This window comes from Mchenga conophoros, linkage group LG6, assembly GCF_057382185.1.
Source record: "Mchenga conophoros isolate Kocher_MC1m ecotype Shallow Benthic linkage group LG6, M_conophoros_male_GT1.1, whole genome shotgun sequence".
NCBI lineage: Eukaryota > Metazoa > Chordata > Actinopteri > Cichliformes > Cichlidae > Mchenga > Mchenga conophoros.
In genome coordinates, this window is record NC_140531.1 from 7,973,638 (window position 1) to 7,999,331 (window position 25,694).

The 25,694-nt window shown below is 43.7% G+C and overlaps 1 protein-coding gene and 1 long non-coding RNA gene across 2 annotated transcripts; one reads left to right on the forward strand and one right to left on the reverse strand.

Annotated features, from left to right (window-relative positions):
* Window positions 1–82: 82 nt before the first annotated feature.
* man2b1 (mannosidase, alpha, class 2B, member 1) lies at window positions 83–15,250 on the reverse strand. Its single transcript, XM_085276056.1, has 23 exons — window positions 15,116–15,250; window positions 14,252–14,354; window positions 12,330–12,503; window positions 12,060–12,253; window positions 11,493–11,625; window positions 11,241–11,386; window positions 10,504–10,703; window positions 10,253–10,373; window positions 9,656–9,734; window positions 9,217–9,326; window positions 8,944–9,051; window positions 5,521–5,637; window positions 5,146–5,328; window positions 4,956–5,053; window positions 4,751–4,871; window positions 4,428–4,546; window positions 3,862–3,963; window positions 3,579–3,666; window positions 3,075–3,155; window positions 2,745–2,969; window positions 1,973–2,122; window positions 1,729–1,831; window positions 83–614 (listed from the first exon to the last, which is right to left on the reverse strand). Exons 1-23 carry the CDS (start codon window positions 15,248–15,250, stop codon window positions 511–513), a joined length of 2,994 nt encoding a protein of 997 aa, XP_085132182.1. The 3' UTR covers window positions 83–510.
* Window positions 15,251–24,380: 9,130 nt separating this feature from the next.
* Window positions 24,381–25,659, forward strand: LOC146572026 (uncharacterized). The gene is made up of 2 exons (XR_014892650.1): window positions 24,381–24,557; window positions 25,391–25,659. It is a non-coding gene; the product is annotated as an uncharacterized LOC146572026 (long non-coding RNA).
* Window positions 25,660–25,694: the final 35 nt, after the last annotated feature.

The window sequence follows — 25,694 nt, forward strand, 5'->3', positions numbered from 1 at the left end:
TCTGATGTCAGATTATCAGCAGTTAAATGCTGCTTCACTGATTATACACAAGATTTGTGGCACAAACACGAGGGCAGGACAGTAAGGAGGATTGATTTTTATTATTAGCTGCTTCTTGATAAGTAGAAAAATCTAAGTATACACAACATGGCAGAAATGCAAAGATTATACTTTATTGCACATATCACTTTGTGGGAGACGATATTCTGTTACTGCAACAGCACAAAAAATCCCCACAAATATAAATGTTCTCAAAAATGTTAAAGGCAGCTTTAACAAATTCAATCTTATTCAGACATTCTGTATCAAAGGCTGAAGGCATCCTGAAATGACTTTTGCCCAGGTCAGTCCGGGCTACAGCTGTGATCCGATTTTAAGTCGTAGGCAGCGTGAATACAACTCATTCATTTTTCCCCTAAAAATCCACACTTTATTAAATCAGCAACGTAAACAAGCCACAGGAATGTCAATATACGATAATTCATCCTATAAAATCTCATGTGTGATTGGCTATCTAAGGTTGACTTTGAGAAGAAACGTTCGGATCTCCATTGGCCTTAAGGTCACCTCCCACGTGGACGGGTCTTGAAATGTCTTCAGCAGTGGCTTTTCTCCTGGAAAACAGACACATTATGTGAGCACAACCACAAACGACACAAAGTGTTTTTGGTTGGTTAATCTTTAAACACACCAGCAGTGTGAATGTGTGTGTGAATGGGTGGATGACTGGATATGTAAAGCGCTTTGGGGTCCTTAGGGACTAGTAAAGCGCTATATAAATACAGGCCATTTACCATTTACCAGTGACACGGGTCAGTGATCAGCAACCAAGTCTCCTCACAAGGAACAAAATAACATGTTGAGCTCCAGAAACACCTTGTAGTATACATTACATTATGAAGCATATCAATCTGTTTATGACGCTTTATGGCTCCCTGCTGGCTTAATTAGCACCTGCAGGGAAACTGTTAAGTCGATGACTACAATCAGAGATTTCTATCAGCCCAGCGCTCCTTCAGTGCATGGTCACCTGCCAGATGTTGAAAAATCCAGATGTTGCCAGTCTTTATATTACTATATAAAATATTATAAATAATGTAATGAAATTGTGACAACACTAAACGAAGGCCAAAATCTGCAAACATCAGGGAATCCTCACTATGGAAGTGTGATTGAAGAGCAGTGTACTACAAAGCCAGAATAACGGATTACTGAATTATGTTAAGTGCAGTATATGTTTGCAAATAAGTTTCGTATTGAAGCCATAGATTAAAAAAAAACACTGACTGAAGCGCAGACTGTGCACTTCATTGTCACTGGATTATAAATGTATTCAGTTGATGATGCAGAAAATGTGTAAATGTTTATATACTTTATTTTGCTGCTGCTACATTTCTTTCACACAGCTGGAACTGCAGCTACGAGCGCACAGAACATGCATCATTTAATCTATTAAATTATTTTCACTTTGATCTGACAACGAACCAAAGTGATTTCCACAGAAGTTCATACCTGGTCTCTGAGATTTTACCACCGACCTCCAAAATGCACAAAGCTCAAAGCAGCTGAGTTGGAATCCATATTAAAATAAGCCCGAGGAGACGACATTCATTGAAATTTAGCCAAATTTAAATCGAGTCAGACTGGAGAACACATCCAGCTTTGAATCTAGGGTGACGTTCAAAACTGCAGTGGTGAACTAACTGACACAACACTGGTGTCCTGTACCTTTCTCAGGAGTCCAGTCAAAACGTTTCATTTCATCTTTCCACTGATTGGCCGACAGGTTCAACTCAGCCACACCCAGAACCTCCAGAGTTGAAAACAGCTTCTGCACAGACAGGAAAGACAATGGGATTAGTTACAGCAAAACGACATTCCACTGCATTGCAAACGAGAAACGACTGAATGACAGATGACCGTACGGTCGCTTTGAGTGTAACAAGGTTTAAACTGTTTCTGAATGTCTGACCTGCAGGTTGACTGTGACTGGCTGAGAGCTCACTTTGCTCTCTGAGCTCTGGTACTGATGCTCCAGTCTCAGCAGCACTGAGTCTTCATCCCACTGACTGAGTGTCAGCAGGTGGACAGCAGGGGGCAGTGCAGCCAGGAGCCCTGAGAACTAAAAGACAAAGACCCCTCACTCACAGAAACCATGCCTTTAAAAAAAAAAAAAAGATTATTTAATGTATTCCAACCACATTTTCTATAAAATTACTACATAAAGTTGATATGAATTTCGACCAATCGCTGGCTCTGAAAACATGTCAGCAGCAGTTGCCGCTAAAGGCAACACAGCTTAGCTCAGTTCCCCTGAGAGCGAGTGAAACCATGTCTAAAAAATGCAAATATGTACACAGCAGGACAGAAATGGGTTATAACCAGCAGCATAGACAGTTGGAGACAATGACTCAAAACAAGCAGCAGACTCTCACAGGAACAGCCTGCAGTTTGTACAGTGCAGGTCACAGCACTGTACAAAGCTTTTCTTAAGCTTACACACAGGAGTTTAAGGTGTTTGAACAGGAACCTGCAAGATGGAGGCCAGCTGGTTCTTGCACTGCTAATATTTCAAACACAGATCACATCACCGTGACTTCTGAAACCCGATTAGTGAAGTGTGTTAATAACATGTCTTTAAAATACATGCAGTATTTGTACAAGTACTGTACGAATGTGCATGTGATTGGGTGAATGAGTAGAAAGGCACTATACAAGTACCAGTCCGTTTACCATTTACATACCTCCAGCTGAGTGTTTGGCTTCAGATCTCCATCAGTAAACGTAAGCAGCGGCTGCAACACCATCCCCTCTGCGAGGGGGCGGTGCGTGTCGGCAGCAGTCTGCGGGGGATCGAGGGTGAGGAGGAGGCGGCCGCGGACCACCAGCCCGTCTGGGAAGATGCCAGAGATCTCGTTGAGAGGTTCACCAACACCACGGAAATCATCGTGGAGCAGCCGGCGGTGGAGCTGAGGGTGAGGAGGTTGGATAGAGAGACTTTAATAAGAACTCCTTGTGTGCGCTTAGATGGGGTCAACATGCTAATGGTGATGAGCTACGACTTTATGCCTCACCATGATCTCCAGTGAACCATTCTGGATGCTGCCTCCACCCTGAGAGCGATCCGTTACCACAGTGAGTTGGTCCACATCATCCTGAAGACACACAAGTGAAAGGAAAACATCACTTGTGATAATTCATAATAATGGATTGGATTTATATAGCGCTTTTCAAGTCACCCAAAGCGCTTTACAATGCCACTATTCATCCACTCTCACACACTGGTGGAGGCAAGCTACGGTTGTAGCCACAGCTGCCCTGGGGCAGAGTGACAGAGGCGAGGCTGCCATATCGCGCCATCGGCCCCTCTGGCCAACACCAGTAGGCGGTAGGATAAAGTGTCTTGCCCAAGGACACAAAGACCAGGACAGAGAGCCCGGGGATCGAACCGGCGACCTTCCGGTTACAGATACGCTTCCCAATCCCCTGAGCCACGATCGCCCCGTACTGTCATAGAACTGACAGTCAATGCTTTTTGTTGCCTGTCTCTCCAAATGGAAGCTAACAAACACACAAACCTTGATATAAGCGCGAGAGTTGATTGGGTAGTAGTTTCCAGCAATGGGCTCTGACTGTTTCAGGTTCCAGGTGGGCCGGAAGTCTTTCCTGTTTGGGGGGGATGGGACACACACACACTAAGTGTACAGAATTGGATTCTTTTAATGTAAAACTATCACATAACTGTACAGCTGTCTTACTTTGTATATAATCTGTAAAATATCAAAATCCAAAACAACTGCAACAACTTTAAAAGGTTAAAGTGCATTTTCCATCATCAAAAAACAAAAAGCAAACTCTTACTTCCTCTGCAGAACTTCTCTGCCGTTGGAATCAGTGTAGAAATATTCAGAGGTTTTGATGCTGGTGTCCAGACGAGTGATCACCTCCTTCCCCAGGCTGTCACTAAAAGGTCAAGACAGCAAGTGTGACGTGGGTTAAAGGTGGGTGGTGTGGGGAGCATTTTGGCCAAGATTCCTCACTTTTCCTTGAATTTATTTCTCTCGCTCACAAATAAAAAAAAAAAAAAATGGCTAAAATAGACCTGAAATTATGAGCTAAATCTATTCCCCAGTGGGTGTGCATGGAATCTTATGGTCTAAAATTCCCTCTTTCCATGTATTTATAATCTGACATGGGGAAAAAGATAACAGCGATCTAAGCCAATCACTTGCTATGATATGAGGAAATATTTAGAAGGGCAAAGCTCTGCCACAATATTGCCCCATATGAGGTTTTTCTCCCCTGAAAGATCAGTTGACATTAAGGCACTGAGCTTTTAGAAAGGTTGAAGAGAACAGAAATTTCAACAACCACTTATCTCTAAAAACATCTCCATTACATATGTAGTGTGCACGTGTTAAACTCACTCTATCGGCACAGGTCCCACAGTCCACTCGAGCTCCAGAGCTCTGCTGTCAGCATAGAGACGAACCACCTGAGACACCCAGGGAGCAAACCACTGCCTCACCTCCTGCACCACTGACGTCTGAGGATGAGAGCATTGCAGTACAAAATTAGACGCTGCATATTAGCCTCTAAACAGGGAGGTAAAACATGTTGGCACGTTCATTCTGACACCCACACATATAAAATGACAGCAGCCTATAATTTAGAAGTAAACTGAATAACAGTGTAAAAACAAAGCTTTGATACTAGGAATCTACGTCTGGATATGAGCAAACATCTCTACCTTAATGATCTCCGTCTTGGCCGTCCGGCTGATGATGAAAGGTGTGGAAGAGTTGGGTCTGAAGATGTAGGCTCCAGAAGGCTGCCTGCTCTCTACGTTGTTACCGGCACTGGCGTTGTACCTGGGACGTTTTAACAACACATCATTTGGAAGCTCAACTTAAAAAAAAAAGCGTGTTCATTTTGTTATTTTTAGAAACACTAACCAGTAGAAATTCTGTGTCAGTTTGATGATCTGTTTGGTCTCCTGATTGTTGAGGCTGCTTATCAGGCCTGTCTCAGGGTCAAAGGTCACTTGTAGGAACTAGAGTGCACGAAAACAAACAAAAACAGTTCCTTTTTCAGAAGATTTTGTTTATTTATTTGAATATTTTGGACTTTCTTCTGTGTTCTGACCTTATTCTGGATCACTGGGGGTGCGCGCTGCTGTGCAGGTGCAGGTGGAGGTCCGTCCTGGATCAGGGCCACCGTGTACGTGGTGTAGCCCAGAGGAGGTGCCTGAACCTGGAACACCAGCTCATTGACTGCAAAGCCTCGTTGTCTTCTAACTTCGTGAGTGGCCTGTGACACGTGAACCACCTTCAACGCAAACACATTATCGAGTGTTATCTTTGTTTATATTGAACATGTTGAGTGATACAAAAAAACCAGTGCTGTGAAAAAGTATCGCAGACTTCATTCTCTGAGATGAGATCCATCTATATCTTGTGTCTGACAACTGCACAGCTTGTTTTGGATCATCTCATACTTGCTGCTGGCACACATACTGACCTGGCAGTCCACCGCTTTGCCACTAGCATCTGACACGCTGTACGCTGTTCCATTGACCGGCAGCCTGACGGGCCAAGTGACGGGCCGAGCGAGAGGGTTGTACACATTGACTGAGAACTGAATGACAGACAAAAAGACAAGCGAGAGAAAGGCAGCGTCAGCATTCAGTCTTATCTGTAACTAGAAAGTGCATTTTCTGAAGAAACTGCAGTGTGAATGCTTGAATCTGAATGTATGCATTGAAATGAAATAATTACTGAATTTAAGTTAAAAATTTTGAATGAGATAAAAAAAAAAAACCCGAATTTAACCTGAAAACAAAAGTGCTGAACTGCTAAAAGCTGAAGGTTACACAGAAGAAGAAGTTGGAAAAAAGCTGAAAATGTTTTAATTGTAAATTAGAAAAACCTAAGAAATGAGAAAAGAACATTTAGAGTCAGAAAACATCTGAAAGAATATTAAAAGGTCATATTCTTTGAATCACTGAATGACTAAAATGTGATCCCTCCACTTGGACCCACACAGTTTAAAAAGTTTACATCTCTGAGCTTTGAAAGACAAGATGTTGGAAAAAGAACAACGATGGCGACGTTTTGAGGGTAAAATGATGGCTTTAACACTGTGGACACAGCAGCAGTTGAAAGAGAAGTGTTTAAGATGAATCTTGGCAGAGTGGCAGAGAGAGCTCGTTAAGCAGGCAGGTGTGAGCCTGGTTGCTATAGTGACCGCACCCAATGGCTCCATACACACGGACACAGACATGCACCTCACTTTTGCTGCTTAAAATGAACAGAAAAGTCAGGCCGAAACAAATCGTTCCCAAATGAAAAGTAAAAGTCGTATTGACAAAATTCTTTCACTGTGAGCGACAGCAATGTCTAGTCTACCAAATTCTCAGTTTTCATGTCTGTGGAGTTTATTATATGGACGTGGTGACAGTGGAAAGACACCATGCTCTTCTGATTTTCAAACGAACCTTCTGAGCCATTTTAACATTAGAGTCTATGGAAGAGTTGGAGGGAGGAGGCTGTGCATTGGTGACATTTATGAAAGAACCATAACACCTAGTACAATAGTAAACACATTGGATGAAAGAGGACAGCCATGGCTACGTTTTGAGGGTAAAACCATACCTGTAGAGCAAACGCTGCGGACACAGCAGCAGTTTTAAAAAAGATTTTAAGATTATTTTTTTTGCTCCTCTCACTCTAGCAGTTGAGCTGCCTCACTCTAGCCCCAACATTCCGTCCCATACACACCCATTATAAACTCTGAAACGGGTGAAAAAACATCATGAAACTTAAACTGGAACTGAAGAAAAAGTATAATAGATATTGAAAAGATAAATGCAAGTTGAATAGTTGAATGTCTTGTCTTCGTTTTAAAGTTTGAATGGTGGCTCTATGTCAATGTATGTGGAAGTAGTAAGAGTTTAAAAATGAGTAAGTTGAATGAGGATTTGAAGGGTCTCCCCATTGAAATACATTATAAATTTTTGTTGAATAAAGTTGAATAAAATTAAAAATATAAATGTTAAAAATATGAAAAATGGAAGCAGTGTTGTCCAAAAGAATAGGAATCTAACGGTGTTGGAATGGTTTTTCTAAGTTGAACGGTTTTGAAGGAGTAGGATTACAAAAAACGTACGGAATACAGAATAAAATATAATAATAATAATAATAATAATAAAGATTACAACAACAATACTGTGAATGCTTTTCAAGCATTCACACTAATTACACAGAATGTATTTACAATAACTGTAGCCCAGGTTTTTTAGGCTGTACACCTTGAATACACTGTTTGTTCCGAGGATAAATCTCAGAGGGTCAGAGTGTTCAGAATTACATTTAAGATGACAAATTGTGGGTTTTTTTTATTATGTTACCGGTGGATGGTTGTTAAACATGGTTTAAATGACAGGATCAGTACATGTACAAGTAAGACTTATGAGCCAAACCTTCAGATTTTAAATGCTCACTTTCAGACAGGATAGTGACTCGGGCACGCAGCTGTGACTCTACCCACTTGCTGTTCAAATGTCTTGATGCATCCTCAGTCATCCAGGTAAGGAACTCTTAAAAATTAATTCTGTTCATCTGGACGTAGAGTTTTCAGTGGGAGAAACATTTCGTCACTCATCCAAGTGACTTCTTCCGTTTCAGCTGACCGCAGGTTTCACTGATCACATTAACTGGGTGGACCATCACATTAGGTTCACCTGGGAGGTTATGGCAGGTTAGCCTTCTTAGACTGTGAGATTTACACCAGTAAAGGGGGACATTTAAAGTTGATGTGTACTGTAAACAAATGCTCACGGGTGAGTATTTAAGGTTTGACTCTCATCATCCACTGGAGCACAAACTGGGTGTCATCAGGACGCTACAACAGACACAGCGGCCAGGGAAGTAGAAGAACATCACATCATGAAGGCCCTGAGTAAATATGGTTATCCCAGCTGGACTCTTGTCAAAGCTTGGAGGCGCCAATCAATTCAGGAGAGAAGCAAAACTGCTGCCTAAGCGAAAACCCTAAGCGATCCCGTATGTGTCAGGAGAAGCAGAACATTTGAGATACATTTTTTTCTAAACACCAGGTCTCTGAGGCTTTTAAACCCCAAAACACACAATGCAAAAATTGATCCACCCCAAGGATCGGGTCCCCCGACACAAACAGAGTAACATAGTGTACGCTGTTAAGTGCCAGGAGGATTGCCAGGATTTATACATCGGGGAAACCAAACAACCTCTGGCGAAGCAGATGGCTCAACACAGAAGAGCCACCTTGTCAGGCCAGGACTCCACAGTCTATTTACACCTACAGGCCAGTGGACACTCTTTCAATGATGTACACATCCTGGACAGGGAGGAACGCTGGTTTGAGCAAGCAGGCCAGGAGGGGGCCTAAGGGTACATCTTTCACCATCTTACAATGCTGTGACTGCAGCCATTCCCCAACTTTCTGTGAATGGTACTCATGGTTGTTGATCAGTGATTGTTGATCAATGGTCATGACAATTTGCATATTAATGATCAAGAAACTGACCTCACAGCAGATTGCACAATGACTGAAACCAGCCCACTGAAGGAACAAATGTACTGTTTATAAGATTGGGGAAACCTGCGTCAGCTGAGTCTGAAGAATTCACTTGGATGAATGACGAAACGTTTCTCCCACTGAAAACGTCACATTCAGATGAACAGAATCAACCTTTTTGGGATTGCTGTTCAAACCTTTTGCCAGTGGGTGGTAATCAGACAGATGACTTAAATAGGACTCTAAATTGGGCTGCACCAGTGCAAAGATTACTAAGGATTTCACTGTAAATCATGCAAATCTACTTTAGTCAATTCCAAAAAATAAAGATGAGTTGGAAATGAGTAAAGCGGGTCCCCTTCAAAGTCTATTTTCTGTGTTTTTTACCTTCTTGCTGGATTCAGTGAGAGGACACACGCTGACGTTGAGGTTATCACAGTAGATTCGCTCAGCAGACAAGCCGCTGAGAGCAGCCAGACTGTTACTGACTAAAACCTGAAAGAGAGACAACAGTTAGACAAGAAACCTGTGCAAGAAAGTTTGGACTGAAGAACACTTTCTGCTAAAGACATGATAATATATTTTCCTGTACAGAAAATGACAAATTTAGCACAAGTAACTTCTGTTGGGTAAGATAATGTACTGTGAAGCCTGGAGTACCTGACAGTGTTGCCAGCCGTTAGCAAGCTTCCTGGCGTAGTCATTTGCTACGTGTTGCTTTTCTGTGCCCGACACAGCGTCATGGTGCTGAGCCACAGCCATGGCTTTCTCTACCAATGAAAGCAGCCGTCACTCAAGCTCTTGTCTGACATCCAATTGGTCTTAGTAACACAAATACAACTTTTAAAAAGTGTCCATATTCTTAACCGGTTCACCAATTCACAGTTGTGGGGAGGCTGGAGCCCATCCCAGCTCTCCTACATCCTGGACAGGTCCATCACAGGAGTAGCACTTGAAGACAGCCAACCATTTATGGTCATGCTATTACATGTTAACCTAATACGTAAGTCTTTAGACTGTGGCAGGAAGCCAGAGTACCTACAGTATGCCTATGCAGAACCCACTAAGGAGACACAAAAAAGATTCAATCAAATCTTACTCATGGTCTGGCTTTCACCTTCCCCAAAGGGTCCTTTCCTGGAAGCTGGACCACCAAATACCTCCAGCTGGTTACAAGTCTATTAAGAGGGAAAAAATGAACACAATTTAAACATATTAAAATAAACACAATTTAAAAAGTCTCACAGGTATAAATTTTCCACCATTAAACCTATATTTCCACATCTTAAGGTAGTTCTATAGACGCAGGATACCAGTGATAGCTTTATTAAGTGCCAGCTAACAGTGTGCTTCATGCTATATATTAGCATTTATTTGCTTACAGTTCATGTTAGGAGTTAGATAAACTTTGTTTTCACAGAACAAAATTTAAAGCTTGTTAGTGTAATGTGACAATGTTATACTTATCTAGCATATGTCATGCTAACATTCTTAAAGTTTGAATGTTAGCATGCTAACTACCATCTACACTAAAACAATTAAATTTTTCTGAAAGCTCTAAAGTTGTGGGACAGGACTTACAGTTACAGAGGTAATTCTAGAAAAGCAGAAATTTGAATGTTGTGATGTCGTCGACACAAAGTGTAATGCTGAGCACACTGTAAAATCGCCCCGCACAAAGTAAATCTCAGAGTACCTGCAGGTTGCTGTTGCTGATCCTCTCATATCGCTTCAGCGCTGGTCTGCTTGTAAAGTAGCCAGTCCAGAAATCATGAGCGTCGTCTGCATAGGGGAAGAAATCATCTGTCTTCAATGGCCTGGATAGAAAACCAATGGATTTAGCTGACATTAAAATGCAAAAGACGACACTTTTTACAATAGAGTTTAACACCAACAGTGCTGCTAGAACAAGAAAACATTATCCTGCCCCTTTAAAGTTCACAGTACCAGGTGAGGTTTGCTCGGTGCAGCTCCTGCAGGTAACAGGACGGTGTAGAGTAGAGCACGTTGACTTTGCTGCCATTTGCCTGCCGGGCATTTACATAGTGGATCAGCTTGTCCAGGTTCTTGTACCACAGGTTGGCATTCTCATATTGAAAGTCTGAGCCCATGGTCATGATGATGTGGTTGGTCTTATAGACCGTAGACTAAAAAAGGAAGAGGAAATAATGCTTAACAGATTAAACTAAACAAAAAGGAAGAAAAGGGAAGAGTGAAATTAAACAATTCACACATCTCTTCAATCACACACACCTCACACTATTCAAAGCACATTTATATGATGGCTAAAGTGGTGAATGTGGATTATTAAAGGAGGACATTGCATTACACTATCTGTAGATGTCTTTATTATTGTGATCATGACAGGTTCATAAAATAAAACCAGACAGGTTGAGAAAAGATTTATGGGGACCTGCATGAAGATATGCTGACATTACTTGAAACAAGAGGTTCCTACTGAAATTTTACATGTCATGTTAGCTAGTCACAGCTGTATATGGGCTGGGATAAAAAGCACAGTATCCCTTCTGCTTCCTCTTTTTCTAAATCAGAAAGCGTTGTTTGATGTCTTTTGATTTAACATGAGCATTTTTTTCGTAGTGTTAGTTAAACATGCGGTGTTAAGAACACCACGTGACTGATAAATCAGTGTCTCTGTGCGCCAGTGTGGAGTTGTGTCCAACCTGACTGTTGGCGATGACAAGGAAGCGTCCCACCACATCATCAACATTATAGTCTTCAAGATCAGGATCGTCTCTGATAGGTGGGTCACTGCAGAGCTGGTCCCAGCAGAAGCCCTCAGGAGGGTTGTAGCCATTAGGAAGGATCCCTGTTGGTTAACGGGGGCAAACGGTTAAAAAAATAATGTGACACCGTCCTGTTGCTGAGTCCAGAAGTCATTAACATAAAGGGATGAAGAAAGGAACTTTGCATACCAGTAAAGAGGTCAGCCATTGGAGGAGTGAGGCTGTCGGAGGCTCTCCATAGAAGCTCCTGCTCCTTATTCCTCATCCTGCGAGCCCGGTCTTGATAGTCTAGACGACCAAAGAAGAAGCCATCGAATCCCATCTGCAGCAAAAGACAGACAGTTAATGGTTAAAGGAAAGTCAAATGGAAAGCCAGTGAACTAAATTGTGCCTTCATGTAATAATGCAGCATTCTGGAAATAAGCCCATTTGATTCATTGCAGAGCAGCAAATCTGATAATGACGATACAGCCAAAAATTTGTAATGAGAAAACGGAGAGTCTTTCTCGACGTGAGTGCTACCTTAACTCTAATTAGCCTCAACTCTCTTCTTTAACTGATAAATTCTCCCATTTTAAGTCTCACTAGAAATCAGGCCTTCCTTAAGGTGACCAATTATGCTCATCCTTCTATTCTGCCCTATACTGCTGATATTAAACATGGCCAACGTTTGAAAGTGTGACAGTGAATGAGCTGAGCAATTCTGAAGTGTGACTCGTACAAAACTCGAAGAATAAACATAAAGAGCTATGCTACCTGTGCAAACATGGAGGCGTGTTCCCGGGCGTGGCCAAAGGGGTCGATGTGCCAGGCGACGCGGGGACGGCCACAGGCTCCAAAAGTCTCATTAAGGAACCTCAAACCAATGGTCATCTGGTCAATGACGGCGCTGTAGTGTGTGGCAGCCTCGTCGCTCATACACCAACCACCATTCACAAATTCCAGACGGCCTGCGGGAGGAGCAGCTTTTGGTAAGGATGCACTGAAACACTTAACGCAGCTGTATAGTACTGAATGGGTATTTACCTTCATTAACCAGCTGTTTGACTGTCTGCTGCATGCTGGAGCTCTGACTCTTCCACCAGCGGTAGAAAAAGGCCGTCTCCACATAGATGAACCTCCTGTCTGGATTCTTCAACAACTGATCCACAACTGAGTCCAGGATGTACTGAACACCAGCATGCTGGATGTCATTACGATCTACGCACACAAATGTGCACAGATTTAGGACAAAAGAGACATTATTTTGTAACACAGAAGTCAATGCTTCAAGAAGTGGTCAGAATTTAGTTGCTGTGTGTCACAGTTTGAAAAATATTTATTTACACTAACGTATCTTAACAGCAAGAAAGTATATGTGCTCATCTGCATTCATGCATATGCCCAAACAAACCACCCTCAGTGCAGATGAGTTCTGCTTACATATTAACCCAGACTGGAAATCAATATCAGATGATGGTCACCTGCACAACACCTGGCCTTACAACTTACTATAAACAACATGTGACATTAAAATAAGCAAGCTCGACAATCAATTGCACTAAAAGCATAAAACTCTAAAGCAATGAAGAAGTAAACTGTTGCAGTAAACAGTACATTATGAGGCAGTGTGAAATACACGACAGAGTATAAAATGAAACGAAGGTGTTTTAATATCGTCTTCTGATACATTTCAACAGTGGCTCGGGCCACTTCGGGGGTGGGGTGCCCTCGGCCTCTCGGCCTGGGGCTCGGTCACTCTGGCGCAGCTGGCTGCCGGCGGAGCTCCCGGGCACGTCACTGCAACCCCCCCTGGCTTCTGCTCCACAGCTGCTGAGTGACCCCTCATCTGGGGCTCTCCTCAGCTCTTTCTGGGACAGTGGCACAGCTGCCCCTCCGTTGGTCTTCCTTGGTCTCTTGTGCTCTGAGGGCCTCTGAATGTCTGGAGTCTTGATCTCCTCCATACCTGCTTCATGCCCTGGAGGACGGGGCTGTGGCCCCCCACACCCTCTAGCAGATCATTACATGAAGGAACCTTTTAAAAACAAGCGCGTCCATGCTCACAGGTGTACACACGGGTGCTCACACACACAAACTACACCCTTTTTGGCTCCTACCTCAAGGCACACTGTGCGCTGTCGATCTTACGTGCTGCACAATAATGTTTAACATTTAGTATTTACTGTTATATTGCCATAGATCATCATGATGTTGTTTATTCTATTGCTCTAGTCTTCTTCTGCTTGTTTTCTTTTTTCTTTCTCAACAGGTGATCCAGGAAAAGAAAAAGAGAAAAAAAAAGGTGATGAAGCAGATTTTCATTGTCTTTTCTCTCTATCTCTTTTCTCCTTTTTCTTTCCCTCTCCTTCTGTTAACTTTCTTCTGAAATTTTCTTCTTGTTTTTCTTTCCCGTCCCCGAGTCCAGTCTGGCCTGATTACAATATCTTAGAATAAAAATAACTAATAAAGATCAAATAAACTATGACAATCAAGTGGGCCAGTATAGCAAAAGGCCCACTTGGGAAAGTAAATCTGTTGGGCATTTTTCTTGGCCTTCAGACAATAATTCTGATTGCTACAGTGCCAGACAGGACACAAAAAAAAGAAAAAAAAAAAGATACATTTCCACATTTCGCACAGCCCCAACAACAGAGAGTAGTTCGAACATGAGTGATGGCTGTCACTCCAGTTCACATTCAAATCAAATCCAGAGATCATGTCCATGAACCACCATTAAAACACATCATAGGGCTTTAAAGCAGGAGGATAACGCTGCTGGTCACAAGACCCACAATCACTTGTAGCAGCAATCAGGAAGATATTTAGTACCAGTCAATAGAGCAGATTTACTTGCATCAGCAGAACTACTAGAGTAAATAGAAACATATGCAAACATTTGACAGAGTAAACACAGAGCAGGAGGTTGGCTAATAGCTTCACAGTGTTTTTTCTGTATGTGTCACACTGACCTCCATAGAAGTACTGGTCCACGGTCTTGAGCCAGCCAACGTCATCATGTGTGTGCGGGACCAGGTGGACATTCAACATGCCCGGCTTGGTGGCATGACATGACTGCACACAGACACACACTCTATGAATACAGCTGTACTGCTCTGTCGGAAGAGTCATAATGTCGACAAATATTAACTCCAAAAAGTGATCGTCTGCCAAAAACTGATTTCTGGTATTTACCAAAAAAAGGATTGCTCGCATTTAAACTGCTATACATAACTTGTTAGTCTATAATATGTGAAACCTATATCAAATGTATCCCTCATGAATGATATAAGTCATCTTGAGCCACAAACAACATTCCTGTAACAAAGTAGAAGCTGCAATCAGTTTTTGGCAGTGACTTTTATATATCCTTTATTTATGCAGTTAAAAGAAGCTTGTTGACATTAAAAATGTGTTTTAAAGAAGAATCTGGCCAAGAGGACAGCAGATATTGAAAGACATCTAACAATAGTTCTGTAAACATATTTTAAGTGGACAAAAATGATGGAATTGGTTGTAATGTAAGTGCAATAAGACAGAGTTGAAAAAGATGTAACTGTAAAATGTTATATCTAGCCCCTTTGTAAAGCCTGTTGACCGAAGTCTATTTGCCAACATAGGTAAAGATATTACACATAAAAACACAGGTAGACATTGGAAATCAGTTTTTGGCAGGCGGGCACTTTTTGGCACAACACCAGCACTTCCTTGTATGTGAGCACAGTCATGTGAGTGAAACAGAAAGTAGCGCTAACAGCTCCATTGAGCTTTTTGACATGTACCTTAACCCTAACACATGTAAATAAAATACAAAAGCGCGACATAAAGTAGCTAACCTCGTATCCGCAGGTTGGAACGTCTGTTTTCTTCTCGCCGACAGGAAAACTTAAAACTACGCTGAGGATAAACAGGAGAGCTGTAGCCAGCTGCTGCGACCTGCCCGCCATGTTGGAAAACAACCCGAAAATCATGTGACATCTGTTTATGTTGAGCTGGGTCACGTGACCGTCACCCTGTCTACCGCATGGCTGTGGAAGCTGGAGAGCACTGAATTGTTTTCCCTCCAATCTGACTTGAAGGCACTGGGGAAAAGTAAGCGACAAACCGCGGAATGAGAGGACTCAGCGAAAATAAACATAAGTTAACATGACAAAGACTGACATTACATTACAGTGATATATATATATATATATATATATATATATATATATATATATATATATATATATATATATATATAAACACCCAGCGCGCCCCTGCGGGCGGTTTATCCTTCAAGCTCGGGTCCTCTACCAGAGGCCTGGGAGCTTGAGGGTCCTGCGCAGTATCTTAGCTGTTCCCAGGACTGCGCTCTTCTGGACAGAGATCTCCGATGTTATTCCCGGGATCTGCTGGAGCCACTCGCCTAGCTTGGGAGTCACCGCACCTAGTGCTCCGATTACCACGGGGACCACCGTTACCTTCACCCTCCACATCCTCTCGAGCTCTTCTCTGAGCCCTTGGTATTTCTCCAGCTTCTCGTGTTCCTTCTTCCTGATATTGCTGTCATTCGGAACCGCTACATCGATCACTACGGCCGTCTTCTTCTGTTTGTCTACCACCACTATGTCCGGTTGGTTAGCCACCACCATTTTGCCCGTCTGTATCTGGAAGTCCCACAGGATCTTAGCTCGGTCATTCTCCACCACCCTTGGGGGCATCTCCCATTTTGACCTCGGGACTTCTAGGTTATACTCGGCACAGATGTTCCTGTACACTATGCCGGCCACTTGGTTATGGCGTTCCATGTATGCCTTGCCTGCTAGCATCTTGCACCCTGCTGTTATGTGCTGGATTGTCTCTGGGGCATCTTTACACAGCCTGCACCTGGGGTCTTGCCTGGTGTGATAGACCCCAGCCTCTATGGATCTTGTACTCAGAGCTTGTTCTTGTGCTGCCATGATTAGTGCCTCTGTGCTGTCTTTCAGTCCAGCTTTGTCCAGCCACTGGTAGGATTTCTGGATATCAGCCACCTCCTCTATCTGCCGGTGGTACATACCGTGCAGGGCCCTGTCCTTCCATGATGGTTCCTCGTCTCCCTCCTCTTTCTTGGGTTTCTGCTGCCTGAGGTATTCACTGAGCACTCGGTCAGTTGGGGCCATCTTCCCAATGTATTCTTGGATGTTCCTTGTCTCATCCTGGACTGTGGTGCTGACACTCACCAGTCCCCGGCCCCCTTCCTTCCGCTTAGCGTACAGCCTCAGGGTGCTGGACTTGGGGTGAAACCCTCCATGCATGGTAAGGAGCTTTCTTGTCTTTATGTCAGTGGCTTCTATCTCCTCCTTTGGCCAGCCTATTACCCCAGCAGGGTACCTGATCACGGGCAGGGCGTACGTGTTGATGGCCCGGATCTTGTTCTTACCATTCAGCTGACTCCTCAGGACTTGCCTGACCCTCTGCAGGTACTTGGTGGTTGCAGCCTTTCTAGCCGTCTCTTCATGGTTCCCATTTGCCTGCGGGATCCCCAGGTACTTGTAACTGTCCTCTATGTCTGCAATGTTGCCTTCTGGTAGTTCAATCCCCTCAGTTCTGACTACCTTCCCTCTCTTTGTTACCATCCGACTACACTTCTCCAGTCCGAACGACATTCCAATGTCATTGCTGTATAGCCTGGTAGTGTGGATCAGTGAATCGATGTCTCGTTCACTCTTGGCATACAGCTTGATGTCATCCATGTACAGGAGGTGGCTGACAACTGCTCCGTTCCGTAGTCGGTATCCGTAGCCAGTCTTGTTAATGATCTCACTGAGGGGGTTCAGGCCTATGCAGAACAGCAGTGGGGACAGAGCATCTCCTTGGTAGATCCCGCACTTGATGGTGACTTGTGCTATGGGCTTGGAGTTGGCCTCTAGTGTTGTACGCCACATCCCCATTGAGTTCCTGATGAAGGCTCTTAGGGTCCCATTGATCTTGTACAATTCTAGGCATTCCAGTATCCAGCTGTGGGGCATAGAGTCATAGGCCTTCTTGTAATCAATCCAGGCAGTGCACAGGTTGGTCAGTCTGGTCTTGCAGTCTCGGCTGATTGTTCTGTCTACCAGTAGCTGGTGTTTTGCACCTCTGGTATTCTTGCCAATTCCTTTCTGTGTCCCGCTCATGTATTGACCCATGTGCCTGTTCATCTTAGCCGATATGATGCCTGACAGGAGCTTCCATGTAGTACTGAGGCAGGTTATTGGTCGGTAGTTGGAGGGGACCGGTCCCTTCTTGGGGTCCTTGGGGATCAGGACCGTCCGGCCTTCAGTTAGCCATTCCGGGTGTCTTTCGTTAACTAGTAGCTGGTTCATTTGTGCTGCCAGACGCTCGTGGAGTGCAGTCAGCTTCTTCAGCCAGTAGGCGTGAACCATGTCGGGCCCTGGTGCTGTCCAACTCTTCATACTGGAGACCCTTTCTTGGATATCTGCCACTGTGATGGTTACTGGACCCTGTTCAGGGAGGTCGCTGTGGTCTGCCCTCAGATCCACTAGCCACTGAGCATTGCCGTTATGGGTTGCATCCTTCTCCCATATGCTCTTCCAGTATTGCTCCGTCTCCAGCCTTGGTGGTGCTGTTCTCTTATTGTTCCCTTGCCACTGAGAGTACACCTTTGCTGGTTCTGTGGAGAACAGCTGGTTTATTCTCCTGCCTTCTATCTCTCTGGTGTACCTCCTCAAGCGGCTGGCCAAGGCTGTGAGTCTTTGCTTGGCAGTTTCCAAGGCCTCAGGTATGGACAGCTTGCTGTATTTCTTAGGCACCTTATTTGTCGCACCTTTCTGCAACTCCGTTAGTTGGCTAACCTCCCTCCGTGCTACTTTGATCTTGCCCTCTAGCCTCCTTCTCTATATATATATATATACTCTCAGTGTACTCTCAGTGGCAAGGGAACAATAAGAGAACAGCACCACCAAGGCTGGAGACGGAGCAATACTGGAAGAGCATATGGGAGAAGGATGCAACCCATAACGGCAATAACGGCAATGCTCAGTGGCTAGAGGATCTGAGGGCAGACCACAGCGACCTCCCTGAACAGGGTCCAGTAACCATCACAGTGGCAGATATCCAAGAAAGGGTCTCCAGTATGAAGAGTTGGACAGCACCAGGGCCCGACATGGTTCACGCCTACTGGCTGAAGAAGGTAACTGCACTCCACGAGCGTCTGGCAGCACAAATGAACCAGCTGCTAGTTAACGAGAGACACCCGGAATGGCTAACTGAAGGCCGGACGGTCCTGATCCCCAAGGACCCCAAGAAGGGACCGGTCCCCTCCAACTACCGACCAATAACCTGCCTCAGTACTACATGGAAGCTCCTGTCAGGCATCATATCGGCTAAGATGAACAGGCACATGGGTCAATACATGAGCGGGACACAGAAAGGAATTGGCAAGAATACCAGAGGCGCAAAACACCAGCTACTGGTAGACAGAACAATCAGCCGAGACTGCAAGACCAGACTGACCAACCTGTGCACTGCCTGGATTGATTACAAGAAGGCCTATGACTCAATGCCCCACAGCTGGATACTGGAATGCCTAGAATTGTACAAGATCAATGGGACCCTAAGAGCCTTCATCAGGAACTCAATGGGGATGTGGCGTACAACACTAGAGGCCAACTCCAAGCCCATAGCACAAGTCACCATCAAGTGCGGGATCTACCAAGGAGATGCTCTGTCCCCACTGCTGTTCTGCATAGGCCTGAACCCCCTCAGTGAGATCATTAACAAGACTGGCTACGGATACCGACTACGAAACGGAGCAGTTGTCAGCCACCTCCTGTACATGGATGACATCAAGCTGTATGCCAAGAGTGAACGAGACATCGATTCACTGATCCACACTACCAGGCTATACAGCAATGACATTGGAATGTCGTTCGGACTGGAGAAGTGTAGTCGGATGGTAACAAAGAGAGGGAAGGTAGTCAGAACTGAGGGGATTGAACTACCAGAAGGCAACATTGCAGATATAGAGGACAGTTACAAGTACTTGGGGATCCCGCAGGCGAATGGGAACCATGAAGAGGCCGCTAGAAAAGCTGCAACCACCAAGTACCTGCAGAGGGTCAGGCAAGTCCTGAGGAGTCAGCTGAATGGTAAGAACAAGATCCGGGCCATCAACACGTACGCCCTGCCCGTGATCAGGTACCCTGCTGGGGTAATAGGCTGGCCAAAGGAGGAGATAGAAGCCACTGACATAAAGACAAGAAAGCTCCTTACCATGCATGGAGGGTTTCACCCCAAGTCCAGCACCCTGAGGCTGTACGCTAAGCGGAAGGAAGGGGGCCGGGGACTGGTGAGTGTCAGCACCACAGTCCAGGATGAGACAACAAACATCCAAGAATACATTGGGAAGATGGCCCCAACTGACCGAGTGCTCAGTGAATACCTCAGGCAGCAGAAACCCAAGAAAGAGGAGGGAGACGAGGAACCATCATGGAAGGACAGGGCCCTGCACGGTATGTACCACCGGCAGATAGAGGAGGTGGCTGATATCCAGAAATCCTACCAGTGGCTGGACAAAGCTGGACTGAAAGACAGCACAGAGGCACTAATCATGGCAGCACAAGAACAAGCTCTGAGCACAAGATCCATAGAGGCTGGGGTCTATCACACCAGGCAAGACCCCAGGTGCAGGCTGTGTAAAGATGCCCCAGAGACAATCCAGCACATAACAGCAGGGTGCAAGATGCTAGCAGGCAAGGCATACATGGAACGCCATAACCAAGTGGCCGGCATAGTGTACAGGAACATCTGTGCCGAGTATAACCTGGAAGTCCCGAGGTCAAAATGGGAGATGCCCCCAAGGGTGGTGGAGAATGACCGAGCTAAGATCCTGTGGGACTTCCAGATACAGACGGACAAAATGGTGGTGGCTAACCAACCGGACATAGTGGTGGTAGACAAACAGAAGAAGACGGCCGTAGTGATCGATGTAGCGGTTCCGAATGACAGCAATATCAGGAAGAAGGAACACGAGAAGCTGGAGAAATACCAAGGGCTCAGAGAAGAGCTCGAGAGGATGTGGAGGGTGAAGGTAACGGTGGTCCCCGTGGTAATCGGAGCACTAGGTGCGGTGACCCCCAAGATAGGCGAGTGGCTCCAGCAGATCCCGGGAACAACATCGGAGATCTCTGTCCAGAAGAGCGCAGTCCTGGGAACAGCTAAGATACTGCGCAGGACCCTCAAGCTCCCAGGCCTCTGGTAGAGGACCCGAGCTTGAAGGATAAACCGCCCGCAGGGGGCGTGCTGAGTGTTTTTTATACATATATATATATATATATATATATATATATATATATATATATATATATATATATATATATATATATATATATATAACTTAATTTTTACCTTTCTTTGTTTATTATCATATAAACAGTACAGTGATTACATGCATTATATACAGTGATATATATATATCACTGTATATAATGCATGTAATCACTGTACTGTTTATATGATAATAAACAAAGAAAGGTAAAAATTAAGTTAGTTAAATATATCAATTAATTTGCAGACATGACCTTTTTGTACCCTTCCTGCCACTAAGCAAGAGTTCTAGCATTTGCAGCCCAATAATAAAACTAAAAACATGGCAGACCAAATCCAGCCTCAAGTTTAGACTTAGATAGATCAACTTTTGATATCCTATGATTTTTATAGCCCCAAACAAATGGTAATACTACTGACTCGATCATTTGAAAAATTGCTTATTCAAAAAGATAGGTACGTTTAAAAACAGACATAAGAATTTAGGGAGAGAAACCATTTTGATTGCATTTATGCGACTCATCATGCAAATAGGGAGAGCCCTCCATTTCTCAATGTCCTTTTACAGTTTTTTCAACTTGTTCAAGATAATTCAACTTAAAGATCAATTTAGGATCATTGGGCAAAAGAACACCAAGGTATTTAAGTCTGTCTGTAATTTTCTTTCTTTCTTTCTTTTTAAATTATAAATATGTATTTATTTGATTTGATTTTCGGTTGTTACAGACAGGACAGACATGACTGGGGGATAAGACAGGGAGAAAGAATGAAAGAAAGAGAGGGGGAGAAAGAAAAATAGAGGGGAGAAGAGATGGTGAGAAAGGTACGCAAGATCGACAGCGCACAATGTGCTTTGAGGTAGCAGCCAAGAAAGGTGTAGTTTGTGTCTGTGAAAACCCGTGTGTTCGCCTGTGTGCACACCTGTGTGGATCAGCATGCTTGTATTCAAAAGGTTTCTCCATGTAACGATCTGTGGGGTGTGTGGAGTGTGGGGAGCCATAGCCCAGTCCCCCAGGGCATGAAGCATGTATGGAGGAGATCCAGGCCCCAGACATCCAGAGGCCCCAGAATATGAGGACCCAAGGAGGACCACCAGGGGGGCAACCGTGCCACCCTCCTGGGAAGAGCTGAGGAGAGCCCTAAACAAGAGATCACCCAGCAGCCACAGAGCAGAGGCCAGAGGGAGTTGCAGTGGCCAGCACCTCCTCCCAGCCCCCCTACCCAGACGGTTAACAGAAGACCCCAGACATCCCTCCACTCGCTCATATGTAGTGTTGCTGCGTCCTGTTCTTAAGTGCATTTAATTATTATTGTCTGTAATTTTAAAAAGCAAAGTTTTCAAGAAATCAACATCCAGGTTTGCAGTTAAAGCCACAAACTCACTCTTCTACCAGTTAATTGCATAACAAACAACCTCACCAGATCAAATAGTACAGGAACAGATCGCTCAGGATTTGACAGGACCAAAACTGCATATATATTCCACAATCACATAGGGATGGGGGTGTGTGTGTGTGTGTGTGTGTGTGTGTGGGGGGGGGGGGGCTCGTGTTTACTGATGTTTGTTGCATTTGAAATTATCTGACAGTTAAAATGTTTTATTATTTGTATTGCTCAAAATGACAGCGTGTAATCTGTTTGTATTTAATTAAATATTTGAGTTTAGGGTTTAATGGGGTTTTTTGATTTTCTTCTTTAGTGTTTAGTTTATTAACAAACTAGATTGTACTGCATCGGTTGTGATTTATGATTGTGTTTGTTTTGTTACCCCTCATGTGTCACAATGGTCTGATCAGCCATTATATATACCCTTGTATGTTATTTCATGTTTAGGTCAATTATGTATGTTTGGGCAGTCATTTGGTCAGTTAAGTTTGCAGTGTTTGCCTGAGTTCAGTTTTGTTTCTTTGACCTCTTTTATGAGCTCAACATTTATTACTCTTGTAAATATAATTTTTGGGGTTAAATAAATGGAAACTATATTTTTCTAATAATTCCTGGGACTCCTGTTTTTCAACTCGGTCCATCACACACACTCTAGATCTTGTTTTAACATACGACATAGAAACTGAACATTTAACAGATAGCTCGTAAGCTGGAGATGAAATGGTGTGCAAAAATGTAATAGCTCATCATTTAGCCTGCTTTATTAAAAAAGCTAGAACATCTTACTATTCATTACTGATTGAAGAAAATAAGAACAACCCTGAGTTTCACTTCAGCACTGTAGCCAGACTGACCAAAAAGTCAGAGTACCATTTAGCCAACCATTCCCATTCCTAGCCTCCATTTCTTGATGGTTTTGAGATAGAACAGGCTTCAGACTGACCTCCTAGTGTCCTTCTACCGTGCCACTATCGAGAGTGCGCTGGACAGGCTCGGTCGTTGTGTCCTTGGGCAAGACACTTCAACTGTTGCCTATTGGTGGTGGTCAGAAGGCCCGGTGGCGCCAGTGTCCGGCAGCCTCGCTTCTGTCAGTGCGTCCCAGGGTGGCTGTGGCTACAATGTAGCTTGCCATCACCAGTGTGTGAATGGGTGGATGACTGGATGTGTAAAGCGCTTTGGGGTCCGAAAAGCGCTATGCAAATACAGGCCTTTTACCATTTCACCCCTATTTATTTTATTATATAACTGCCCTTGTATACACCCACAATGTTTCTGTTTCAATGTTTCTTACGCATACACCATGTATATAGTTGGTTATTTTTTTCCCTCGTTGTACATTGTTTTCTCTTCTTTACTTTCATTGCATCTCCAGCCCACATCTCCAGCCACTGTACTTAAGGGAAGTTGGGACAATGTAAAAGACTTTCTTTAGGCAATTGCATTTGAATTACCTAAATTCATGACAGGCATTCAAGCAGTAATGCCTGGACTGAGAAACAAACACACCAAGCTTCTGTGTTGTTTGAGCCAGAGACTGGACTTGTGGATGAACAATACAAACATTTTATGTTTATTATGTCAGTAATGTAACTTGCAATAAAAAGTTATGGGAAGCTTAGACTTAGTTTCAGAATAATTACATCTGATAATTTGTTTTATTGAAAAGGTTATTAAAGTTTTAAATTGTATGACAAATAAAATAATAAATTACTAAAAAAACACCAGCTACAATATTGGTAATATGTGTGTTGTTCAGCAGAACAGTGTCCAGTATGTTAGTTGATATACTTTATTTACATTTGAAAACAAAAGTTGGCATTACAAGGAGTGTTTTTAATTCTTAATTTTTAAATAAACATGCAGTGTTTATATTAAGTGTTGAATTAGAAAAAGATTCAAGGATATTATGTCAGACAATGGCAGTAAGAAACATAGTGTTAAAATAGCTGTATATAGCATTATCTCTTTGATCTGAAGATTAATCTGGAGAAGAGGTCAAAGGTCAGTTATCGTTATGGGGTCTTGCTATATGCTATGACACAAACATAACACAGTTGTAAATATCATAGTTTCTAGGCTCTAAAGGCTTTTTGTCAGTTTTACGGTGTGTTCACACCGAACGCGATGGACGCGAATAGAGCGTCAGGTTTACATGTAAAGTCAATGGAAAGGCGCGATGACGCGCGATTGCGGGTCCCGCGAAAATTCGGAAGCAGATTTGCGTCGCGAAAACGCCAAAACGCTGAAACGCGCGTCAGTGTAGCGCGTCTGGCGCGTTTGACTCGCGAATAAAACCACGCGCGTGAGTTTTTGTGTTGCATTTTGTGCATACGCGCGTTTCGCGTCTACCGCTCGAGTTGGAAAAATCTGAACTCCAGCGTCAAATCGCGCCGCGACAACCAATCAGGAGCCTGGTGACGCGGCTGTTACCTAGGTCAAAGGGGCAGATCCAGCCAAAGCCTTTCATACTTCAATGGAGGGGAAGGCTAATCAATGCGGTAGCAAACAACTCGGAGCTGTACAACACCAGCTGCTTTCAGTACCGAGACAGGAATAAAAAGGACCGAGCTTGGAGGAAGATATGTGAAGAGATCGGGCAACCTGGTAAGTTCATTCATTTCTCTTTTGAAAGTTTTCACTGACCCGGGGAAGCAGCACAAAAGCTAGCAAGCCACCGCTATTTTCCCACTGACGTACAAATACCGTTCTGCTTTTATGCATGTTATCATTTAGGAATATATTTTATTGTTTATTAATAAACAGCACACAGTGGTCCCGCTGTTCATCCGTCACTGCTTTGCTTTTTCGCTGATTTTTTATTGCACAGTACAGCATTGCATTCTGCAGCCTGATTGACAAATCTCCTGCGCTTGCCAAATTTATCACGTTTGGTTTTGATAACCATCGTGTCCAATAGAAAAAACAGCACAAAAACACCCATAACTATGAGCCTCATTCGGAAATAGACACCTGCACCGTGAGGGAAAAAGGCGCACGAAAGTGGCGGGCAGATGAAGACAAACCGCGGCATAATAATACTTTTACGTTTCGCAATCTACAAAGGTTTGCACTTTGAGAATCAATTGTGAGAACTGTGACCAGGGGCTAGTTATTCTGAGAACCCCTGCAATAAATGAGGGACCACTGTCTACTCTACGATTATTATATCGAACCTGTTAACATTTAATACTGTATTGATAGAACCAACTGATTCTGCAGCAGAGCATCCCCAGTCCCTGAGCTCCTGCTGCTGCACCCACAGATATGTACAGCAAGCACTGATACCTTTTTAGTCGGTGGGATTCCCTTGTGATCACCTTTACTAAATATCTACAACCAATCTGATTATATCCTGTTATTGTTTTTTTTTTTTCAATGTTGAAATTAAAATCTAGTAGCAGCCTTCTCATTTCTTTGTGTTTTGTGCTGTTTTACAGGCCCACAGAGGAGGACGGCTCCGAGGCAGATGAGGGACGGGTCCCAGGACGGTCCATCGGCGGTGGAGCTGGCCATCCTGGAGTCCCTGAAGAGGCCACACCAGTCTCCAATGGAGCATTTCCTCCTCAGCCTTGTTCCTGCTCTGGAGAGCAGCTGGTCCTTTTTATTCCTGTCTCTCTGTAAATTCTTATATTTTATATATTTATGTTTAATGTTTTTCTGTTTGAGACTTTTAATATTATTTCAAATAAATGTTTATAATGACTAATGTCTCAGTTCTACTACACAGCAAATGTTGGCACA

Bases quoted from the DNA above. Each gene is read 5' to 3' on its own strand.
- man2b1 (XM_085276056.1), bottom strand. From the start codon at position 15,250: ATGATTTTCGGGTTGTTTTCCAACATGGCGGGCAGGTCGCAGCAGCTG. The intron at 5,329-5,520 runs GTCAGTATGTGT...TTTGCGTTGAAG, and splicing joins GCAAAGCGGTGGACTGCCAG to GTGGTTCACGTGTCACAGGC. The intron at 1,832-1,972 runs GTCAGACATTCA...CTGTCTGTGCAG, and splicing joins CAGTCACAGTCAACCTGCAG to AAGCTGTTTTCAACTCTGGA.